The sequence below is a fragment of the Budorcas taxicolor genome, chromosome X (assembly GCF_023091745.1).
Source record: "Budorcas taxicolor isolate Tak-1 chromosome X, Takin1.1, whole genome shotgun sequence".
Lineage (NCBI taxonomy): Eukaryota > Metazoa > Chordata > Mammalia > Artiodactyla > Bovidae > Budorcas > Budorcas taxicolor.
The window spans coordinates 35,288,987-35,309,430 of record NC_068935.1 but is presented as its reverse complement, the minus strand read 5'-3'; the positions used below and the strand labels follow the sequence as shown (position 1 = coordinate 35,309,430).

The window sequence follows — 20,444 nt, the reverse complement described above, 5'->3', positions numbered from 1 at the left end:
CTGTCCCTACAATTTTCTTTTCCCTTTGAGATAAATACTTGACTCTTCCAACTATTCCTCGTAGGATACCACTTTCATCATCTTGATTGATCTCTATGGACATTGTACTTTGTTAATGTCCCTTCTAAAATGTTCAGAACTAAAAATAATACTCAATATGTAGCTGAATTGAATCTGAATGTTGCACATCTGGACATGAATGCAGACTGAAGTTGTTTCAAGTTTTTTAGCTGCCATGTAATGTTGGCTCTTGATGAATTTGTAATTAACTAAAATCCCAAGATTTTAATCTGGAGATTTGCCTTCACATGACTTCTTTCCAAACCAGGATTCCATCTTCCTTTAGGTGTACAGCGGATTTTTAAAGTCAGAATGTAAGGCTTTACACATATCCCAATTTTATCTCATTAGCTTGTCAGCTTCGCTTGGTGTCTTTGAATTTTGATTTTTATCGTCAAGCTTATGCTGATTTGAGAGTCTTAAAGCTATCTGGGAAACAATCAAAAGTCGTGGAGACTATCTTCCAAAAATTGTTGTATGCACATATATCTCAGGTCTTGAGGTGTATATGAATTAATATAGTATCTTCCAGACCCAGGGATCAAACTCAGGTCTCCTGCATTGCAAACAGATTCTTTACCATCTGAGCTACCAGGGAAGCCCTATATGAATTAGTACCAGTATAAATTAAGTCCAGGAGGACTGAAGTCCACTGCCAGCCTGCAAGACAGAAGCCTTGTGTTGAACATTAACTCCAAGAGAGATGAAGTTCAAAACATACTGTGCCAACATAATGTCAAAAGAGCTGTTAGTTCTTCCCAAGAAATCAGTTACTATATATATGAAGTAGAGACAGTCATTGTGACCATTCCTTTATTTTGCCTTTGACAGGCATATACAGAGCACTGTATCATGAATAAAGTGAGATTCTGAAGAACCAGGTTTGCCTGGGGCAACTCTTAATTTGTACCTCTTGTCTTAACATCATCTTTCACTTTTTAAAGAGTTCAGGTTTAGAGGATAAATTATCTTGGCCACTCTTCTCATAACCCAACCAGTTCCTTTTAGCATTTATCTTGGTTAAATATTACAGAGCTGTAATTCGGCAGCTCTAATGAGGCTGCAATTGTATTTCTTTTCCATTTGAAAAGATTGTTCCTTGTCTGTGGGCAATTGATAGCAAAAGTAATTGCAATTAAGGTCTACATGTGCTTAGTATTTTTCGTGAACCACCCTCTAGAGGGCACTGTTACATACATTTGAAATGACCCAGTTCCAACAAAAGTGGACTGTTGTTTTACCTGAAAATCATAAACATTTGATGCTCTTAAAGAACACATTGGAACCAATGTTGTGAGTAAAACTTATCTTTTGCAAAGCAGTAGAGAAATATTAAAAATTAGTTCATTAACATTCTGAGCATTTTTTAAATTGTAAAAACTGAATTTTGATGCCTTGAATATACAGTGATCCATTATAACAATTATGCATAGACTTAATCTGCATATTTTATGCTTCTTTCATGTTTTTCCTAATTAATGATTTTACATGGTTAATAATTTTAACATATTCTGCATCACATAGTTTCATGTTTATATAAAATAAGCACTATAAAATGAATAGTTCTGATCTACTTGTTTAAATATTACTTTCCTTTAAAAGAGAAAACAAGAATGCTGGTTTTTACTTTATGACCTGAATCATGTGATAATGTATTCATAGAATTCTAGTATTTAGAATGTTTCTTACAGATTGTGTGATTACTTTTAAGTCATTAGTGGATAATTTGTTAGCTCCTAATATCAAAAGTATATTGCCTGTGTTTCACATTTTAGATTTCCTAATGTAATGTTCTCTTTTTAGAAAAGGTGGACAAGTCCTATTTTCAAGAGAAGATGACTTTTAACAGTTTTGAAGGATCTAAAACTTGTGTACCTGCAGACATCGATAAGGATGAAGAATTTGTAGAAGAGCTTAATAGATTAAAAACTTTTGCTAATTTTCCAAGTAGTAGTCCTGTTTCAGCATCAGCGCTAGCACGAGCTGGTTTTCTGTATACTGGGGAAGGAGACACCGTGCGGTGCTTTAGTTGTCATGCAGCAGTAGATAGATGGCGATATGGAGACTCAGCAATTGGAAGACACAGGAAAGTATCCCCAAATTGCAGATTTATCAATGGCTTTTATTTGGAAAACAATGCTGCACAGCCTACATATTCTGGTGTCCAAAATGGTCAGTACAAAGCTGAAAACTATCTGGGAAACAGAAATCATTTTGTTTTAGAAAGGCCATCTGAGACTCATGCACACTATCTTTTGAGAACTGGACAAGTTGTAGATTTATCAGACACCGTATACCCAAGGACCCCTGTCATGTGTAGTGAAGAAGCTAGATTAAAGTCATTTCACAACTGGCCAAACTATGCCCACTTAACCCCAAGAGAGTTAGCTCGTGCTGGACTCTACTACACAGGTATTGACGATCAAGTAGAGTGCTTTTGTTGTGGTGGGAAGTTGAAAAATTGGGAACCTTGTGATCGTGCATGGTCAGAACACAGGCGACACTTTCCTAATTGCTTCTTTGTTTTGGGCCGGAATATTAATATGCAAAGTGAATCCACTATCGTGAGTTCTGATAGAAATTTCCCAAATTCAACAAATGCTCCAAGAAATCCAGCCATGGCAGATTACGAAGCACGGATCATTACATTTGGGACGTGGATGTACTCAGTTAACAAGGAGCAGCTTGCAAGAGCTGGATTTTATGCTTTAGGTAAACTTTATTATAAAGCTAGTTAAATAAATAACTTTCCAACTGTCTCAGGGCTCCTAAAAAGTAAATAGATGCCATTTGCCCCCCAAACTGGTAATATTTAGGTGTAAGCTGGCACGGTTAATTTATGTTAGTAGTAGTTTGTGAACCCTTTTGTTGAATCTGTAATATACTACAGGAATTATGTGGAAAAGACATATGTAATATGTATCTTTGTGTAACTGTCTTTTGGGAAAGAATGACATGCAAAAGATGATAGATATCCCTGCTAGAAGAATAGGTCTGATAGTAATACTGACTATAATTTATTGCACACCTGTATGTGCTCAGTAGATGTATTACATGCATTTTCTCTGTGCCTCACAACAACCCTGTAAGAAGAGTTAACATTAGAGAATTTACCTTGGCTGATGTTAAAATTGATACCTGCCTTTTGTACATAGACTATATACTTGAAAGCTGCCCTATATATTTGAAAGATATCTTATTGCTTAAAATGAGCACTTTTCAAATGGACTACTGTAGACATGTCAGTTGGAGAAGGAAATGGCAACCCACCCCAGTATTCTTGCCTGGAAAATCCCAGGATGGAAGAGCCTGGTGGGCTACAGTTCATGGGGTCGCAAAGAGTCAGACATGACTGAGTGACTGAGCACAGACATGTAAGTAGGGAAAGAAAGGCCATCAGTATGATGGCTTCCAGGAATATTCAGAAAAATTATACCATTATATATCTAACCCATTTACTTTAAAATTGAATAATGCCCCAAACCAAAATATCAATTATTTCTATATTTTATTTACTCAGTATCATAAGACAGTCTTGAAAGTTTATTGTCATTTAGCTATAACCTTAGAGAAATTTATCCTGTAATTTCATTATACTCAACTTTATTGTTAAAGTTCTATAGTTTGAAAAAGTAAGTGTAGTATTGATGACCCCAAATGACATGTTGTTAATAAAGTAATTACAAAGTTTTCACATAAAAATTGGGAAATTTTGTTTTTGTCTCCTGTAAGTAAGTGTTAGTCTCTCAGTCATGCCCCACTCTTTGCGACCCCATGGACTGCAGCCCACCAGGCTCTGTCCATGAGATTTTCCAGGCAAGGATACTGAAGTGGTTTGCCATTTCCTCCTCCAGGGGATCTTCCCAACCCAGGGATCGAACCCCGGTCTCCTGCACTGCAGGCAGATACTTTACCGACTGAGCTACAAGGGAAGCCTCCTGTAAAATACCTCAAATTGAATCAGTAAATTTAGTGTGTGTTTCCTCCTCAAATGATCTTACCTATTACTTAGATATGAATTCAGATATCTTCTTTTAAGGTCTGAGCTTTTCATGTAGTTTAGAAATGCTTAATTTTATAGTATTTAAAAGGCTATTTTTGGGTAAGGTTGTAATTGCACAAATACATGTGTTTTTACTTGGTTGTTTCTTAGGTGAAGGTGATAAAGTACAGTGTTTTCACTGTGGAGGAGGGCTAAATGATTGGAAACCCAGTGAAGACCCTTGGGAACAACATGCTAAGTGGTTTCCAGGGTAAGATATTTAAATGTTCATTCAGTGACAGGCAGTTTGGCCAGTACATATGCAGTGGAAAGACTTGAGTAGCTTTTCACCTCAACTATTTTTACCTTCACCAATGGCTTGAAATTCACACCATGTTTATAAAAATGGGGTCACCTACTTTATATACATTAAAAAAAAATCAAAACACTTAAGCCTTTTCCAGTGACCAAATCATTCATCATTTATATATCATACCTGTGACATTCAGATGATGCTATTTCTAAACACCAAATTAGGAATGTATGCTTTTGTTGTTGTTGGAAGTGGGCTCTTTAATGATGGGCATGAGAATCCATGTTATCAAGGAAATTCCTTAAGAACCCATCACAACCCCTAGCAAATATTACTGAATCTCACTGATTCTAAGACATACAGTTGTTCACATTTTCAGCTCTGAAATCAGGACATATCTGGTGGTGGGTCATAATTTAATTGGCAATGGTGATACATAGTATAGTAGTATACATGTATACATACTATACATAGTATAATCATGCTGCTTACAATCAGTGGCATCTTAGAATGATGACATATTCTAAGTGTCTTTCTACCATCTTGCCTCTTTAAGGCACACAGATGTGTAGTATACAGTGATGTGAATTTTTGGCCTACAGAATAGTACAACTTAAAACTTCAGAATGATTTGGAAGTAAGTCTTAACCTTAAACACTCTTAAAAGGAAACGCTGAAAGCCTAAAAGATTCCTTTAAAATGTACAATTGGTTAATCTCTAAATAAAACTCATTAAGATGAACTATTTAAGACTTGTTTTTAAATGTCAAGGTGCTAGTTTAATAACTTGTTTAAAAGCTGAACATTCTCAAGTTGATATTTTTCTCTACTAATATTAGCATATTAGGATAACAAAGGGAACATTTTTTAACATTAAAATGATAGTTGGATAGTGAATTGAGTAACATTTTATTTTGTGGCTCTTTAGAAATATCACAAAGCAAGTTAATAGAATTAAGATGATTCTGTCTTAAGATGATTATACTTTACTAATTGATGAGCTAGTAAAGTTTAACCTTCTTTTATTTGTTTAGCTGTAAATATCTGTTAGAAGAGAAAGGACAAGAATATGTAAACAATATTCATTTAACCCATTCAATTGAGGAGTCTTTGGTAAGTCACATATTGTAGAATACACATTTTCAAATATTATGTAATTTGTTTTGCACATTTCTTGGTGTAAAATTCACAGTATAGTATTTTAAATTAATAAAGTATGATGAGCCTAAATGGGAGATCTTGAAGAGTGCTTGTTTTTCTTAAGCTGAAGCAAATTTGTGAAAAGGAGATCAGGATGAACCAATTTAAAGTATCACTGTAGGCGAAAATGGACTTGGAAGAACTAAAACACTTAAATTCCTCAGCCTTCTGAAATTAGACTTGTATAATGTGTTTTGTATTGATAGTTTTTAACTTTTCACAGACAGTATTTAAAATCTCAAAAACATAACCTAAATTGATAGTGTGGCCTGGGGTGGCTAAGGCATCAGTACTTTGTGGAAAGAGCCCTAGACTAGAATGGGACACAAGAGTTGCCATGATGGCCCTGCCATGAACTGTTTAATCTCCCTAAGCCTCAGCTTCTTGTCTGTAAAGTGAGTGGATTGGAATCTTTTAACTTCGAGCTTCATCAGGCTATGCCTCTTATGAATATTCATATATTGAATTGGAATAAAGCTAATTTATAAATTCACGATAAACATAATTTTTCAAATTGAGGTAATTGCCTTCTACCAAAAAGAATTCTAACTCACAATTCTTATTTGTATTTTAGGCGAGAACTGCTGAAAAAGCACCATGGTTAAATGAAAGAATTGGTAAATATACCTTTTAAAATATTTTAATTTCATTGCCAATTTATTACAGTTGTTATTTATAGAGTAGAAAGGTAAGCCAATTCTTTCAAGGTATTTTTCTTTGAAATAAGATTGCTATAAACTTAAGAATTAATGAAGTGCCTATACATTTAAGTTGGGTATTTATGTATTGGGAACATTCGTTCAGAGGTTGAACAGATTTTCCGAGTTCGAGAGGAACAGCTGTAGGCTGTACATTTTCATTTCTGTTAAAATCCCCCAAAAAAGAGTTAAGTGAATTTTTTGTCAACAGAGTTTCTTTAGTTAGCCAAGATCATGAATCCAATGTCCTATTGATGTGCTACTACCATGATCAGCCCTGACCTACCTGTTTCCTTATTGGATGCCTCTTTTTGCCTTCCCCAGCTACTTCATAAAGGGATGTGGTTTGGTTTGTTTATATCCTATTGCCTTTTAGAAAGGTAGAGATTTTTTTTTTAATCACAGAGATTATTTACTCATCATAGACAAGAATGATATTATTATCCGACTTTGCAGAGAGGTTAAGTGACCAGCCCACAGTTGCATTACAAAGCATTAGTGGTCTTCAGAATCCTACATCACACTACAGATCTCATTCTCAACCTAGTCATCATGTTTTAAATATAATAAAGTTTAGTTTAAAATATGTCTGGTGATTCCCCATTCCCTATACTCATGTGTTGTTGTTAATCACTAAGTTGTGTCTGACTGTTTTGCAACCCCATGGACTGTAGCCCACCAGGCCCCTCTGTCCATGGGATTTCCCAGGCGAGAGTAGTGGAGTGGGTTGCCATTTCCTTCAGGGGATCTTCCTGACCCAGAGATCAAACCCACATCTCCTGCATTGGCAGGCATGTTCTTTACCACTGAGCCACCAGGGAAGCCTTCCCTATACTTAAAGCATCATCTATTTAGTATCTTAAAAATTAGAAGACAAGAGAATACTGTATATATACATATATATGCTTTTGACTGAGATTCTTGCTCTGGTTTAGGATTAATGTTTTTAGTTGATTTGCATTTCCCTGATATCTAACAATGTTGGGCATTTTTTTCATATGCTTTTGGGCCATTTGTATATCTTCTTTGGAAAAACGTTCATGTCCTTTGCCTTGTTTTTAGTTGGATTACTTGATTTTTTGTTATGGACTTGTAATAGTTCTTTATATATTTTAGTTCTTTATACATATAAGTCCCATGTCAAGTATATGATTTGCAAATATTTTCTCCCATCCCTTGGGTTGTCTTTTCACTTTCTTTTTAGTGTCCTTAAGAGTTTTATGCTTTTAGCTCTTACATTCAGGTCTGTGATCCATTTTGAGTTAGTTTTTATATATGGTATGAGGGAGAGGTTCATCTAACCATCACCCAGATCAAGATACAGAACATCTCTACCACCCTGGAAAGCTCCTTCAGGCCCCTTCACAATCAATATTTACCCCCAAGTTATATCCTGACTTCTATTACCATAGATTAGATTTGAACATCTTAAAAATGTAATCATACAATATGTACTCTGTTGCCTCTGGTTCATTATTATGTTGATGGTTTACTTATCATGTCTATGTGATTGATCCATGTTGTCTGTGGAAGTAGTTCATTCTTCTTCCTTGCTGTTTAGTACTTGAATATACCACAATTTACTTATCCATTTACCTGATAATGGACACTTGAGTTGTTTCCAGTTTGGGGCTGTTATAAATAACACTGCTATGAATATTCTTGTGTATGTCTTTGGTGGGTATATGTACTCATCTTTAATACTGAAGAGTGGGGAATTCCTGGAGGCCTAGTGGTTAGGACTTGGCACTTTCACTGCTGGGGGATGGAGGAGGGAGGGAGCATGTTCAATCCCTGGTCAGGAAACTAAGATCCCTCAAGCTGCATAGCTTGGAAAAGAAAAAAGGGGAAAAAAAATACCCAAGAGTGGAAGTGATGAGTCAGAGGATAGAAGTCTCTCTTAGCACATCACTACACAATCTGGTAAGATTAGTATTCGTCAAGCTAACAAAAGAATAAGAGCTTTGCCCAGGGAGGAGAGTGAACAAAGGCATGAAGTCAAAGCAGAGACACTGTCTCCTCCTGGAACTAGAAGTAGTTCCTTTGATTTACACCTAGAAATTGGAAGGCCGAGAGCTCTAGTAAGCTCTTCCCCCCAGATGGCTCAATTGGTAAAGAATCCACCTGCCAATGCAGGAGATGTAGGTTGGATCCCTGGGTCAGGAAGGTCCCCTGGAGAAGGGCATGGCAACCCACTCCAGTATTCTTGCCTGGGAAATCCCATAGACAGAGGAGCCTGGCAGGCTGCTGTCCATGGAGTCACAAAGAGTGGACACGACTTAGCGACTAAACACCACCACCACCACCACCACCACCACTGCCACAATCTGTAGTCCTACCTTGAGTGTCATTAATGTGAGTTTGTATTAGGTTTCTTGCCTTATCTAGTCCACCCCACTCAACTGCAGAAACTTAAGTCTGAGAGAGAGGAAACTGATAAATTGAAGGTCACAGACGGGAACTTCTTCTATTTCCCATGATTTTTTCAAAATAATTGTGGCGATTTGGTAAAGACGTCCACAGTTTCAGAATTTTTGAAACATTTAACACTTTTCGTACCTGTTTTACCTTATCTTGTACTGTTTATCATAGTCTTTAAAGCACCTAATCTCAATTCCTAATACTACAAATACATACTCATTGTACTTTCAACTATTTTAAGATTCTGAAAGTGATTCTTCAGTGCCTAAATATTTCTAAATCCTCTTCCCAAAGCAGCTTTGGTTTGCTGATTTGGTTTTGATTTTTTGCTTGTTGCTTAAATTTTTCTTTTTAATGATACTCTGCTATTGAGTTGTGTTAATGAAAATAATTAAAGTCTGTGATTTTTTTCCTCACCAATTTTCATTTCAGATGATAAAATAGTCCAAAATCCTATGGTACAAGAAGCTATACGAATGGGATTCAGTTTCAAGGACATTAAGAAAACAATGGAGGGGAAAATTCAGACATCTGGGAGCAACTACAAATCACTTGAGGTTCTGGTTGCAGATCTAGTGAATGCTCAGAAAGACAATACACAAGGTGAATCAAGTCAGACTTCATTACAGAAAGGTATGCATGCCTGTGTTTTAAAAGCAAGATACACCTAGTATTTCATTATGGATAGTATCTTATATGACTATGTGGCCCATGCATTTTTCTCCTCTCATATTTCCCTTAGGATAAATGTTTTTTAAAACTTTTTATTATGAAAGATGTCAAACATACTCAAAAGTGGAGAGAACAGTATAATGAACCCTCAGATATCCATCAGCCAGCTTCAATAATTGTCAACACTTTTTCAGTCTCACTTCCTTTCTTCCTCCAACTTTGTTTTTTGCTGTAGTTTTTCAGAGTAAATCCCAGACATCCTATATACCACTTGCCTATAAATACTTCAATAACTATCTAGGGACTTTTTTTTTTTTAACATGACCTTAATACTGTGTGTTAATCTGCTCAGACTGTTATAACAGTACCGTAGACTGGGTGGCTTAGACAGCAGACATTTGTTTTTCATACTTCTGGAGGCTGGGAAGTCCAAGGTTCAGGCAGATTTGGTTGGTTCCTGGTGAAGTCTTTCTTCTAGGCTGGCAGATGGCTGCCTTCTCTATGTCCTCACTTGGCCAAGAGAGATAGCATTCTGCTTTCTATTCCTCTTCTTATAAGAACATTGATCCCATCATGGAGTCCCATCATCATGACCCCATGTAAACCAAATCACCTTTCAAAGGCCCCACCTCTAAGCACCATCACATAGGGTGTGAGGGGTTCAACGTGAGTTTTGGAGAGAAAGATATTTAGCCCATAATATACTATTGTCACACTTAACAGAATTAACAGTAATTCCATAATATCATCTGAAATTCAGTTGATTTTCATTTTCCTCATCATCTTAATATGTTTTTACAGTTGATTTGTTCTGATCAGGATCCAAGTAAGATCTACTATTAATGAATATCTATCTATTAATTTTTAAAAGTGTTAAGTTTATACTCTATTTTAGGTAAAGAACAACAAAGGCTAACTTTTATCATTGTGTGTAGACTAAGTTTTTTAGTTGAAACTGCTTGGATTTAGAGTATTTTGCAACTTTCCACATGATATAAATATGTAAAAGGGTCATATTGCTAAATAGGGCTTGAATTAAATGTATTTTAATACTGTGATTCATATACAAAGTGTATTGAATAATGTAGAAGAGAAGTATATGATCATTCTCTAAGCTTTTGACCACCTCTACCGAAAGATGAGAATTCTCCAAGTACTAATGAACTTAAAAGTTCACTTATTTTTTTTTACATTCAAGACCCTTTGATCTTTAAGTTATTTCAGATGCTTTTGAAACATTATTCAGATAATCAAATAAGTCTTAAAGCAGTGTAACATTGATGAGTTTTATACTACTCTAGTTGGTGTAGAAGATTCAGCAGAAAGCAGACTACTCTTTTCCTTAAAGACACATTTATTTAAAGCCTATAATAGCTCCTCTTGTCTTGGTGATGGTGAAACAAATCATTTACTTTGTGATACAAGTGACTATGTCATTTTCCCCTGCATCTTCACCACAACTCAAACTTAATTAAGTTTGACAGTAAGGTGTTAGTTTTTATACCTGAAGGTATTTACAGCAGAAAGATTTAGTGGGTTGCAGTAGGAAGAGAACAAAGGACAGAGTGCATTGGGGGGTGTCTCTATTCAACAGGAGTTTGTGGGAGGTTCTCATCATTACCGAGATTACAAGCTGGGGTTGTGTGGGAAAAAGGGCCTAAGTTAATGCCAGTTCTCAAGGGCACATGTTAGAATTCATCAGTTGATGTCTCCTTAGTCTCACAAAATTGAGAGGCAGGTAATTGATACAGGCAAGCTTTTCATGAGGGGGCTGCTGTCTATTTCTCCTCCCAAAAGCTGATGAGGAAACACTGGCACTAAGAATCTTAATTCTGTACAAAATAGAGGGTGGGCCTAATTGAAGTAAAAGCAGATAAAATTTATTAGAAAAAAATATAATATTATTGTTACTCACTAAGAAATCCTAGATTCAATACTAGCTTTTATACCATTGTAACAGAGAATACCCCAGTCTTCTAAAGATAGTACCAAATTAGTATCTTTTTCCCTTTTTTTAAAAAAATGACATTGTATGATATAAAGCCCTTTACTTCATGTCTGTGGTAAGATACTTATTTTAATCCTTATATATATATGATAGAATGTAATGTAAAAATCAAATAACCCGTGCACATTTCTTATCAGTCTGTCTTTCCACATAGATCTGCTCTGATTGGAACATGAATAACATCAGTTTATTCTAGAAGTATCTTCTAGAAGTGGTTTATAATAATGCAGTAAAAATATTAGCAGATACCATGAAAAGTGATCTAGCTATTGCCTTTATTGCTATGTGCCAGGTACCTCCCAACCTAGAAGAGGGCTTTGTGGCAAGTAGAAGGGGAAAGGTGGCTCAGGAAAGGATGTAGAACCCAGTGGTTATTCTTTAGGCTAGAGTGAAGTAATTCACACTTTTAGTACCAAGGACGCAGCTTCAATCCCTGGTCCTGGAGGTAAGATCCCACAAGTCACGTGGTGTGGCCAAAAAAAAACTCAGTCTGGAAAAAAATGCCCAGAGCATCACCATCTCAAGTAAGTGTATGCACTGTAATATGGAACTGTAAACAATCAGAACCAAAGGAACTTTAAAGATCCTGTAATAATTTTCATTACTTTCAGCGAAAACTGAGGTGCAGATGAACTGTTACTCAAGATCACACAGATAGTTGGGAGTAAAATTCCAGTTTCCTGACTTCTGGTCCAGTGTTTATTTTTTTAATTGTGGGGAATTCCCTGGTGGTCCTATAGTTAGGACTTGACACTTTTAGTACCAAGGACCCAGGTTCAGTCTCTGGTCCCGGAGGTAAGATCCCACAAGTCACGTGGTGTGGCCAAAAAAAAGTAAATACACATAAAATTTACCCTCTGAGCTATTTTTAAGTGTACAGTTCAGTAGTTTTTGTTGTGCGGTCAATCTCCAGAGCTCTTTTCATCTACAAAACTGAAACTCTTTATCTATTGAACAGCTTCCATTTTCCCATTCCCTTGGCAGCCACCATTCTGCTTTCTGTCTCTGTAAATTTGACTACTGTAGGTATCTGATCCAGTGTCCTTTTTTATTCATTGTAGCATCACATGTAAAAGTAATGTGTAAATTAATTGTTTTCCTCTTCATGATTTTTTAGGGGATTACAAAGGTACTTTTAAAAAACACTTCGAAGGGGTAGTCCCCTCACCCCCAGGACTGGCCTGGGGAAGAGAGACTACCTGAGAGGAGGGAACCCCAAAAGAGACCTGCTGTGGACTCCAGGCAAAAGGAATGCCTGGGTACTGGGAGCTGTAAGCATGACGGGAGAAAGTGTAGCAGGACAGGCTCCAGGCACACAGGCGAAGCACAAGAAGATTGGACAAAAAGCCACAAAGTTACTTGTGTTCCTTCTTTTCATTTGCCTTTTTCAGCTTCTAGTGCATGATCTCCGAGTCGTTCTGCTTGTGGACCACAGCAGAAAGCCTGTCATCTCAGTGTTTTCTCTTAACCAAGTCACTCTGCTTTTCTATATTCCGCTGGCAGGCTGGCTTTTGCTGGTTGCCACAGTCTTGGTGATGGCAGGAATATACACTATTCTTTTTTGGTCAGGTGCATCCATATAATATAAATCAGTTTATAATGCCATCCCTTTACTTTTGTTGTTTGCTATGCCCCGAATGCCTTTTTCCTGTTTGTATAGCTCATCTCATTCCCCACTGCACCCCCGATTTGATTCCCTAAACCCATTTCTTGAACTTGTCCTTCAAGGCTCAGCTCAAAGGTCACTCTTTGAAGTTTCCCCAAAGACCCATAGCACACTTTGCAGCTTCCTCTACTCTCTCTGTTAAAGCATTTGTAACGTTGTTTTGGAACTTTTTCTGTCCCCTTCTATCTGTTAGGCTTCTTGAGGACAGACAGTTTATCTTTCTTATCTCTGTGTTCCATATTTGAGTTTTGAATTATGCCCAAGAGGTTGCCTTTTAAGAAAAAAAAGGATCAAATAATCCTTTTCTCCATGGCTAGCGAGGAAAACCTTACTGAAGCAATTCTGGTATCTTTTTCCAGGTTAAAACCTTTCACTGGCTCTGGAGCCCTTGGTGTTAAGTCCAAACTCCTTCACATGGGTTACCAGATCCTTCATGATCAGGCTCCTGCTAACCTTCTATAGCCTCATGCTATTTCCCCTTCACATTCTCTTCCCAAACCTTACCTGTGCACTTGCAGGCCTCATTCTGTTTCTCACCTTGGAGCCTGCCTATATCATTTCCTCTGCCCAGAGCCCTCTTCTCCCACTGCTCTTGTCCTCCAAGGTCTAAGGCCTTCTCCCTCTTCTAGTTTACTCGCACTTATCCTTTAGGACCCAATTTAGGTATAATATTTTCTGGAAGGCCTTCCCTCTGTGTATACATGGATACACAGCCTTCCTATGTTCTTCATAACACATTGTCATAACTTTAATCATTACATTGTATTATAATTTCCTGCCTGCTTGTGTTCCTAACTTGTCTATGAATGATTAGGAGCCCAGGATCTATATATTTGTTAATCTGTCTCTAATGCCTAGAACCTAGCTAAGTCTTCCATAAGCATTTGTTGAATAAAATTAAACCACTGTTTCCCAAACTTGTTTTCAAAATAGTGTTCCCCAGAATGTTAAGAGATGTCATGAAAAAGGAGCTCTGTAGTTAAATAGGGAATGCATTTTGAATTTCTAAGAGGGCATATATGCTTTATTATACTGTCCTCAACTTGATAGTCATGGTTCAGAAATGCCAGTATGCTCAACCCCAGAAATATTAGATTGAGTGAATGGGGCCCAGGAATCTATTGTGTTTTTTTTTGTTTTTTGTTTTTTTAATGCCCCTAGTGATTCTCATGTGAAGCTACATTTGGAAACCGCTGGTATACAGTGATCACAAAGATTGTTAAAATATGTAATACATTTGGAATAGTGCCTAGCACATAGTAGAAGTGCTGTATTACTTTTAACTGCTGCTATTGCTGATGTTGTTGTCATAGTTATATACGATTGTGAAACATATTTTTGTGCCACATTTGTTAACATTTCTCAAAACTAAGTTTGACAAAGGCTGAATTAAACAAGAACTTCAGTGCCACCTGTATATTGATGAGGCCCAGGTTTCTATCTTTAGCCCTGATTTCTTCTGACCTTAAGACTTAACTCTCCGATTACCTACTGGACATTTTTATATGGATGCTCTGCAAACACCTCAGAAATATCTTAAAAATCCCAAACCTGTACCTCCATTTTTATTTCCTGTTGGCACTGCCATCCCCTTGTCAGCCATGCTAGAAATCTTGAAATCAACTTTATTTCCTCTTTCTTCCTCATCCTTCACATCCAATCACTAGATCCTACTTGTCCCGTTTCATAAGTGGCCCTCCACTTCCATCTCTCCATTTCTGGAATAAGCCATGCCCTTTCAATATGCTGCTACTTTTACCTAACCCTTGCTTCTCTGCTTAGCAAATTTCTGTTTTTAAATGTCACTCTTCCACCTCCCCGCTTCCCCACCTAACAGCCACCAACCCGTGAAACCTTCCCCACCTAACCTGAACAGAAGAACTTGTTCTGTTACCTTGTCCCAGAGCACTTTGTAACTTTATTACAGAACTTATCACTGTGTACTTTGTGCTTACTTCTGTAGCCTCAGCTCAGGTCCTTCTCTCCCACTAGCCTGTGAACTGCTTAAGAGTAGATGCCATGTGTGAGTTGTCCCATCTCCTGACACTTGATCAGCATCCGGCACATAGTCCGGCACATAAATTCACTGTTTCAGTGAATTTAACCAACTCAGAAAGTCTAAAATTAACACATTTTTTTCTCTTTGTACAGACATTAGTACTGAAGAGCAGCTAAGGCTCCTACGAGAGGAGAAGCTTTGCAAAATCTGTATGGATAGAAATATTGCTGTCGTCTTTATTCCTTGTGGACATCTGGTCACTTGTAAACAGTGTGCTGAAGCAGTTGACAAGTGTCCCATGTGCTACACAGTCATTACTTTCAAGCAAAAAATTTTCATGTCGTAATCTAACTACAGTAGGCGTCTTATGTTCTTATTACCCTGATTGAATGTGTGATGTGAACCAACTTGAAGAAATCAGCATTGAATTCCATTAGCATTTGCTGCCAAGTAGGAAGAAAGTGTAAACTGCGATGTTATAGTTGGCAGTCTAAAATTTGAATTTCTGGATTTTTCAGGATGTTAACTGTATTAGCTGTTCTATTTTTCTCCCACTGTTATTTAATTGAAACCCTAGACTAAGAAGCATCATATTGTAACTGATCACAATGTGTGTTTTATAGTACACTGACTTAGTTTTCTAAATGTAAGTGAATTAATCAATTGAATTTTTCATTCATTTTGGATAGGCTTAACAAATAGAGCATTCTGTATGAATGGAGATTAGAGTTAATCTCCCCAATCACATAATTTGTTTTGTGTGAAAAAGGAATGAACTGTTCCACATTGGTGGAAAGATGGAGATGATTTTTAGATGTTTGTGTTTTAGGATTTTGTCCATTTTCTTTTAAATTATACACATGTACTTGGGTGGATGATTTTTTTTTTTAATGATTTTGCCATTGTTAAAAGGGTATTTAATGATTGAATACCATTTAGCCTACATGTACTGACATAAAAAGACATCAGAGGTATATTAAGTGTAAAATCAAATGGCAAAACACTATGTGTAGAATGAGCCAAGTGAAGGTGTGTGTATTTTATATACGTGTAGAACAGAAGATTGGAAAGCTAGGCACCAAACTGTTAAATGTGGTTTCTCTTGAAAGGGGGTGGGGGGATGGGTCCCAGAGGGGCTTTATAGGGGCCTTTCACTTTCTACTTTTTTCATTTTGTTCTGTTTGAATTTTTTATAAGTATTATTACTTTTGTAATCAAAATTTTTAGAAAGTATTTTACTGATTTAAAGGCTTAGGCATGTTCAAACGCCTGCAAAACTACTTATTGCTCAGCTTTAGTTTTCCTAATCCAAGAAGGCAGGGCAGTTAACCTTTTTGGTGCCAATGTGAAATTTAAATGTTTATATGTTTTTCCTGCTTTGTGAATGAAAAATATTTCTGAGTGGTAGTTTTCTGACAGGTAGACCATGTCTTCTCTTGTTTAAAAATAATATTCCTGATTTTGTAAAATGAAATATAAAATATGTCTCAGATCTTCCAATTAATTAGTAAGGATTCATCTTTAATCCTTGCTAGTTTAAGCCTGCCTAAGTCACTTTACTAAAAGATCTTTGTTAACCCAGTATTTTAAACATGTCAGCTTATGTAGGTAAAAGTAGAAGCATGTTTGTACACTGCTCGTAGTTATAGTAACAGCTTTCCATGTTGAGATTCTCATATCTTGTATCTTAAAGTTTCATGTGAATTTTTACCGTTAGGATGCTTAAGATGTATATAGGATAAAATGTCAAGTCTTCACCTAAGTTTTTTGTTTTCTTGTCTAGTAATAATAGCAGATACTTCGGGAATGTTCTCCCAAGATCCTTAAAAACTTCTTGGAAATTATAAAATACTGACAAGAAAAGAAGAATAGTTTTTTGAATATTAAAGAGGGTAAGAATCAATATAGGTTAAAAAGATAAAAGTTTAAAAATGCTTCATAGAACACCCAGGCAAAGATCCTCACAACAACCTGTTGTAGAGGTGAGTGAGGCATTTTACTGTACAGAAAAGGTTGAGAGTAAAACTGTCAGAAGTTATATTTTTGTTGTATTTTCTAAGAGAAAGAGTATTGTTATGTTCTCTTAACCTCTATTAATTACTACTTTGATATTCATTTAAAGCATTGCAAATTTAAATGAGAATTTTTAAAGTCAAATAATGACCACCCTGTTTTTGTTGTACAATGTAAATCCTCAGTTCTTTACTTTTGCACTTTCTTCCACTTAGATTTAGTTATATATTCATTAAAAGTTAAATTTTATATGTATAAGCTAAGCTTTAAATTTAAACTTAAATTACAAGGGGAGAAAAGTGTTAAAGGTTTAAAAATGTGTTTTCCAGGACACGTCAGCTCCAAGTCAGGTAGTTGGTTCAATCTAGTTGTCCAAGGACTGAATTGTTTTAACATAAGGTTTTCCAGTTCTGGGAGCCTCAGTTCTTTAAAACTCTTAAAACTTGTATGTTTAGACTTAGGTAAGACCTTTTTTCTCCCCATCAGTTGTGAAATTTAATGTATGAAGCTGATGTGGCTAACAAGTTTATTTTAAGAATTGTTTAGAAATGCTGTTGCTTCAGGTTCTTAAATCACTCAGCACTCCAACTTCTAATCAAATTTTTAAAGACTTACTTACCAATGTTTGCCTGTGTTTGCACTAAAAACCTCCAATTAAAATAAATAAGTGTATATTTAAAAAGTCTAACAAAAAAAATAACTCCAGATGATCCCTGCTGCTACTGCTGCTGCTAAGTCGCTTCAGTCGTGTCCGACTCTGTGCGACTCCATAGACGGCAGCCCACCAGGCTCCGCCGTCCCTGGGATTCTCCAGGCAAGAACACTGGAGTGGGTTGCCATTTCCTTCTCCAATGCATGAAAGTGAAAAGTTAAAGTGAAGTCACTGAGTCGTGTCTAACTCTCAGCGACCCCATGGACTGCAGCCTACCAGGCTTCTCCGTCCATGGGATTTTCCAAATGATCCCTAGCCTTGAAAAATAAAGCACGAGGGAGAGAGACTTAAAAAAAAAAAAAAAAAAAAAAGCACTGGATCCTTCTCATCTATTTGTGCAAAGAATGATCACTTGCAAGGTCAAAAATATAGCCAGATCCAAATCTCTGCCTCCCCCTTCCCAAAATAGTTCTCAGTATCTCCATGTAGACTTCCTTTTCTGTATAAAGTTCACTCTAAGATTTCAAAGGCACTGCCTATTTTACTACATTTTAGTCATGTGAAGAGTTAAGTTGTTTTGTAATAAATAATGGTCTTTTTTCATAATAATCTGGTATGCTAATCAAAAGCCTTGTCTTAATTTTTGAGAAATGAGTTTAGTGTTTATAAAGTATTAAGTAATGGCTTTGTATTACCTTTCCTGCTAGATTTTTGTTTATTTTCCCTTGTGTTAGGGGCTAAGATGGAGTAGGGTGTAGTGAATGTATGTGATGTGATTTGGCCCTGTGTATTAGAATCTTTTGTTGTTTTTTCACTTAAATGTTGGTAGTTTTCTTCCTGGTTTTCATTTTAGTGGATAAAATTGGTATTTTGAACTCTGAATGGAGACTACCACCACAGCATTAGTTCCACGTATTGTATCCTTTAGACTGAAATCATTGTTTTATTTCCTGATTACCCAGTTGGTTGAATATGGGGAAAAGGGGTGGAGGGGTTGGAGAAATAAGATAGGTTGTATATCGTTTCCATTAGAGAAAGAAGAAAATGGGACTGAATATTTGACAGATATAGTTTTTAGCCACATCTGGTTTAGAAAAGAGGTAACCATTTCTTCATCTATGAAATGCAAATAGTACCTGTCTTACAAAATTATAAGAGTTGAGGTGACCGTATGTGTAAAATACTTGTTATAAATGTTAATTCCCTTCCTAACACTTTTTTGCTTCCATGGATTAGCCTTGACTCTGGAAATTAGGGCTAAAACTTAGATAATAACTCTTTCACTAACTCTTAATTCATCTTTCTCGTTGTTTGTCATAGTTAAGATGCAAAGTACAGTACACAAGTAGGTCAAATCCTTAAAAATATTTAAATTCCTTTTTTAAAAGCTTGAAACAATATTCTTACCAAATTTAGTTGAGCTTTTCTAATAGAAACAATTGGCTTAGTCCCACTTTTATAATCAGTTTCAGTTTGACTTATAAACTTAGCACAATGTGAATTTCACTTGCAGCACAACAGAGTCATAGGATGTCAGAGCTAGAAGTGACCTTAGAGAGTATCTAATTCATCCCCCTTGTTTTAAGATGAACCATCTGAGGCTCAATGGTGAAATGATGTGTTCAAAGCTATATAACTAATTAGTGATAGCCCAGACTGGGACATAGTTTGATGGTGAAAAACTTCAAGCTACCCCTCCAGGGAGGTCTCAAATGTTTATTTTTTCAACTATTCTTTATTCTATACCATAACATTCACTACACATTAAATGACACTTTATAACTAATACAGTAGGACAATCTTAAATACATATGGCTTCAAATTGTACAATACTACATTGTTTCAGTGCTAAGATTCTATTTTGAAGTCTAAAGTTTGCAGAAATGCATATAGATTTTTTTGCATTTACTACATTCTTGTTTATCGTTAATTGTGTATCATGTAAAATGACTATGTAAGTATATTTTGTCTTCTGTTTATACTTAGCAACAAATTTGCATTTTTATTTGATGTAACAAAGGCTTTAATGTAATTTTTGTTAGAAGATTTTGCATTACCTTTATACTTTATATCTAACTGGACAGAATGACTGATTCTTATGTCATTGTAATAGTGTTGTAAATAATCACGTGAAATGTGTGAGATAGAGTACTATATTTGTGAATATAATTTTATGGCTGTTTTCATTTAGTAGAAACCTTTCCATCAGTATGGAAAACTAAGAAAATTGCTTTCTGCTGTATAATCTGGCAGTCATCATAGATTAAAGCTTATTTTTCTGTAACTAAAAACTTATCCAATAAAGCACTATTCTTTAAAATGATATCTTATTACTTTGTTTTACTTCCTCAGAAAAAAATAAAATAGCCCTCTTAAAAATATTAATACTAAAATGTAACCTCCCAAATATATCCTATGCCATTATGGGGCCAGACATTAAGGTACACATCAAGTCATGTGATAGTAAAAAAAAAAAAAAAAAAAAGACATCTGCTTTCACATTGCTGCTGCTGCTGCTGCTAAGTCACTTCAGTCGTGTTCGACTCTGTGCGACCCCAGAGACGGCAGCCCACCAGGCTCCCCCGTCCCTGGGATTCTCCAGGCAAGAACACTGGATTGGGTTGCCATTGCCTTCTCCAATGCATGAAAGTGAAAAGGGAAGGTGAAGTCGCTCAGTCGTGTCTGACTCCTAGCGACCCCATGGACTGCAGCCCACCAGGCTCCTCCGTCCATGGGATTTTCCAGGCAAGAGTACTGGAG

The 20,444-nt window shown here is 36.3% G+C and overlaps 1 protein-coding gene across 1 annotated transcript; it reads left to right on the top strand.

Moving 5' to 3' along the window:
- The first annotated feature begins 1,871 nt into the window (after window positions 1–1,871).
- XIAP (X-linked inhibitor of apoptosis) lies at window positions 1,872–15,365 on the top strand. The gene is made up of 6 exons (XM_052663483.1): window positions 1,872–2,772; window positions 4,214–4,313; window positions 5,390–5,468; window positions 6,130–6,172; window positions 9,107–9,307; window positions 15,172–15,365. The coding sequence occupies exons 1-6, from the start codon at window positions 1,896–1,898 to the stop codon at window positions 15,363–15,365; spliced, it is 1,494 nt and encodes a 497-aa protein (XP_052519443.1). The 5' UTR covers window positions 1,872–1,895.
- The last annotated feature ends 5,079 nt before the right edge of the window (window positions 15,366–20,444 follow it).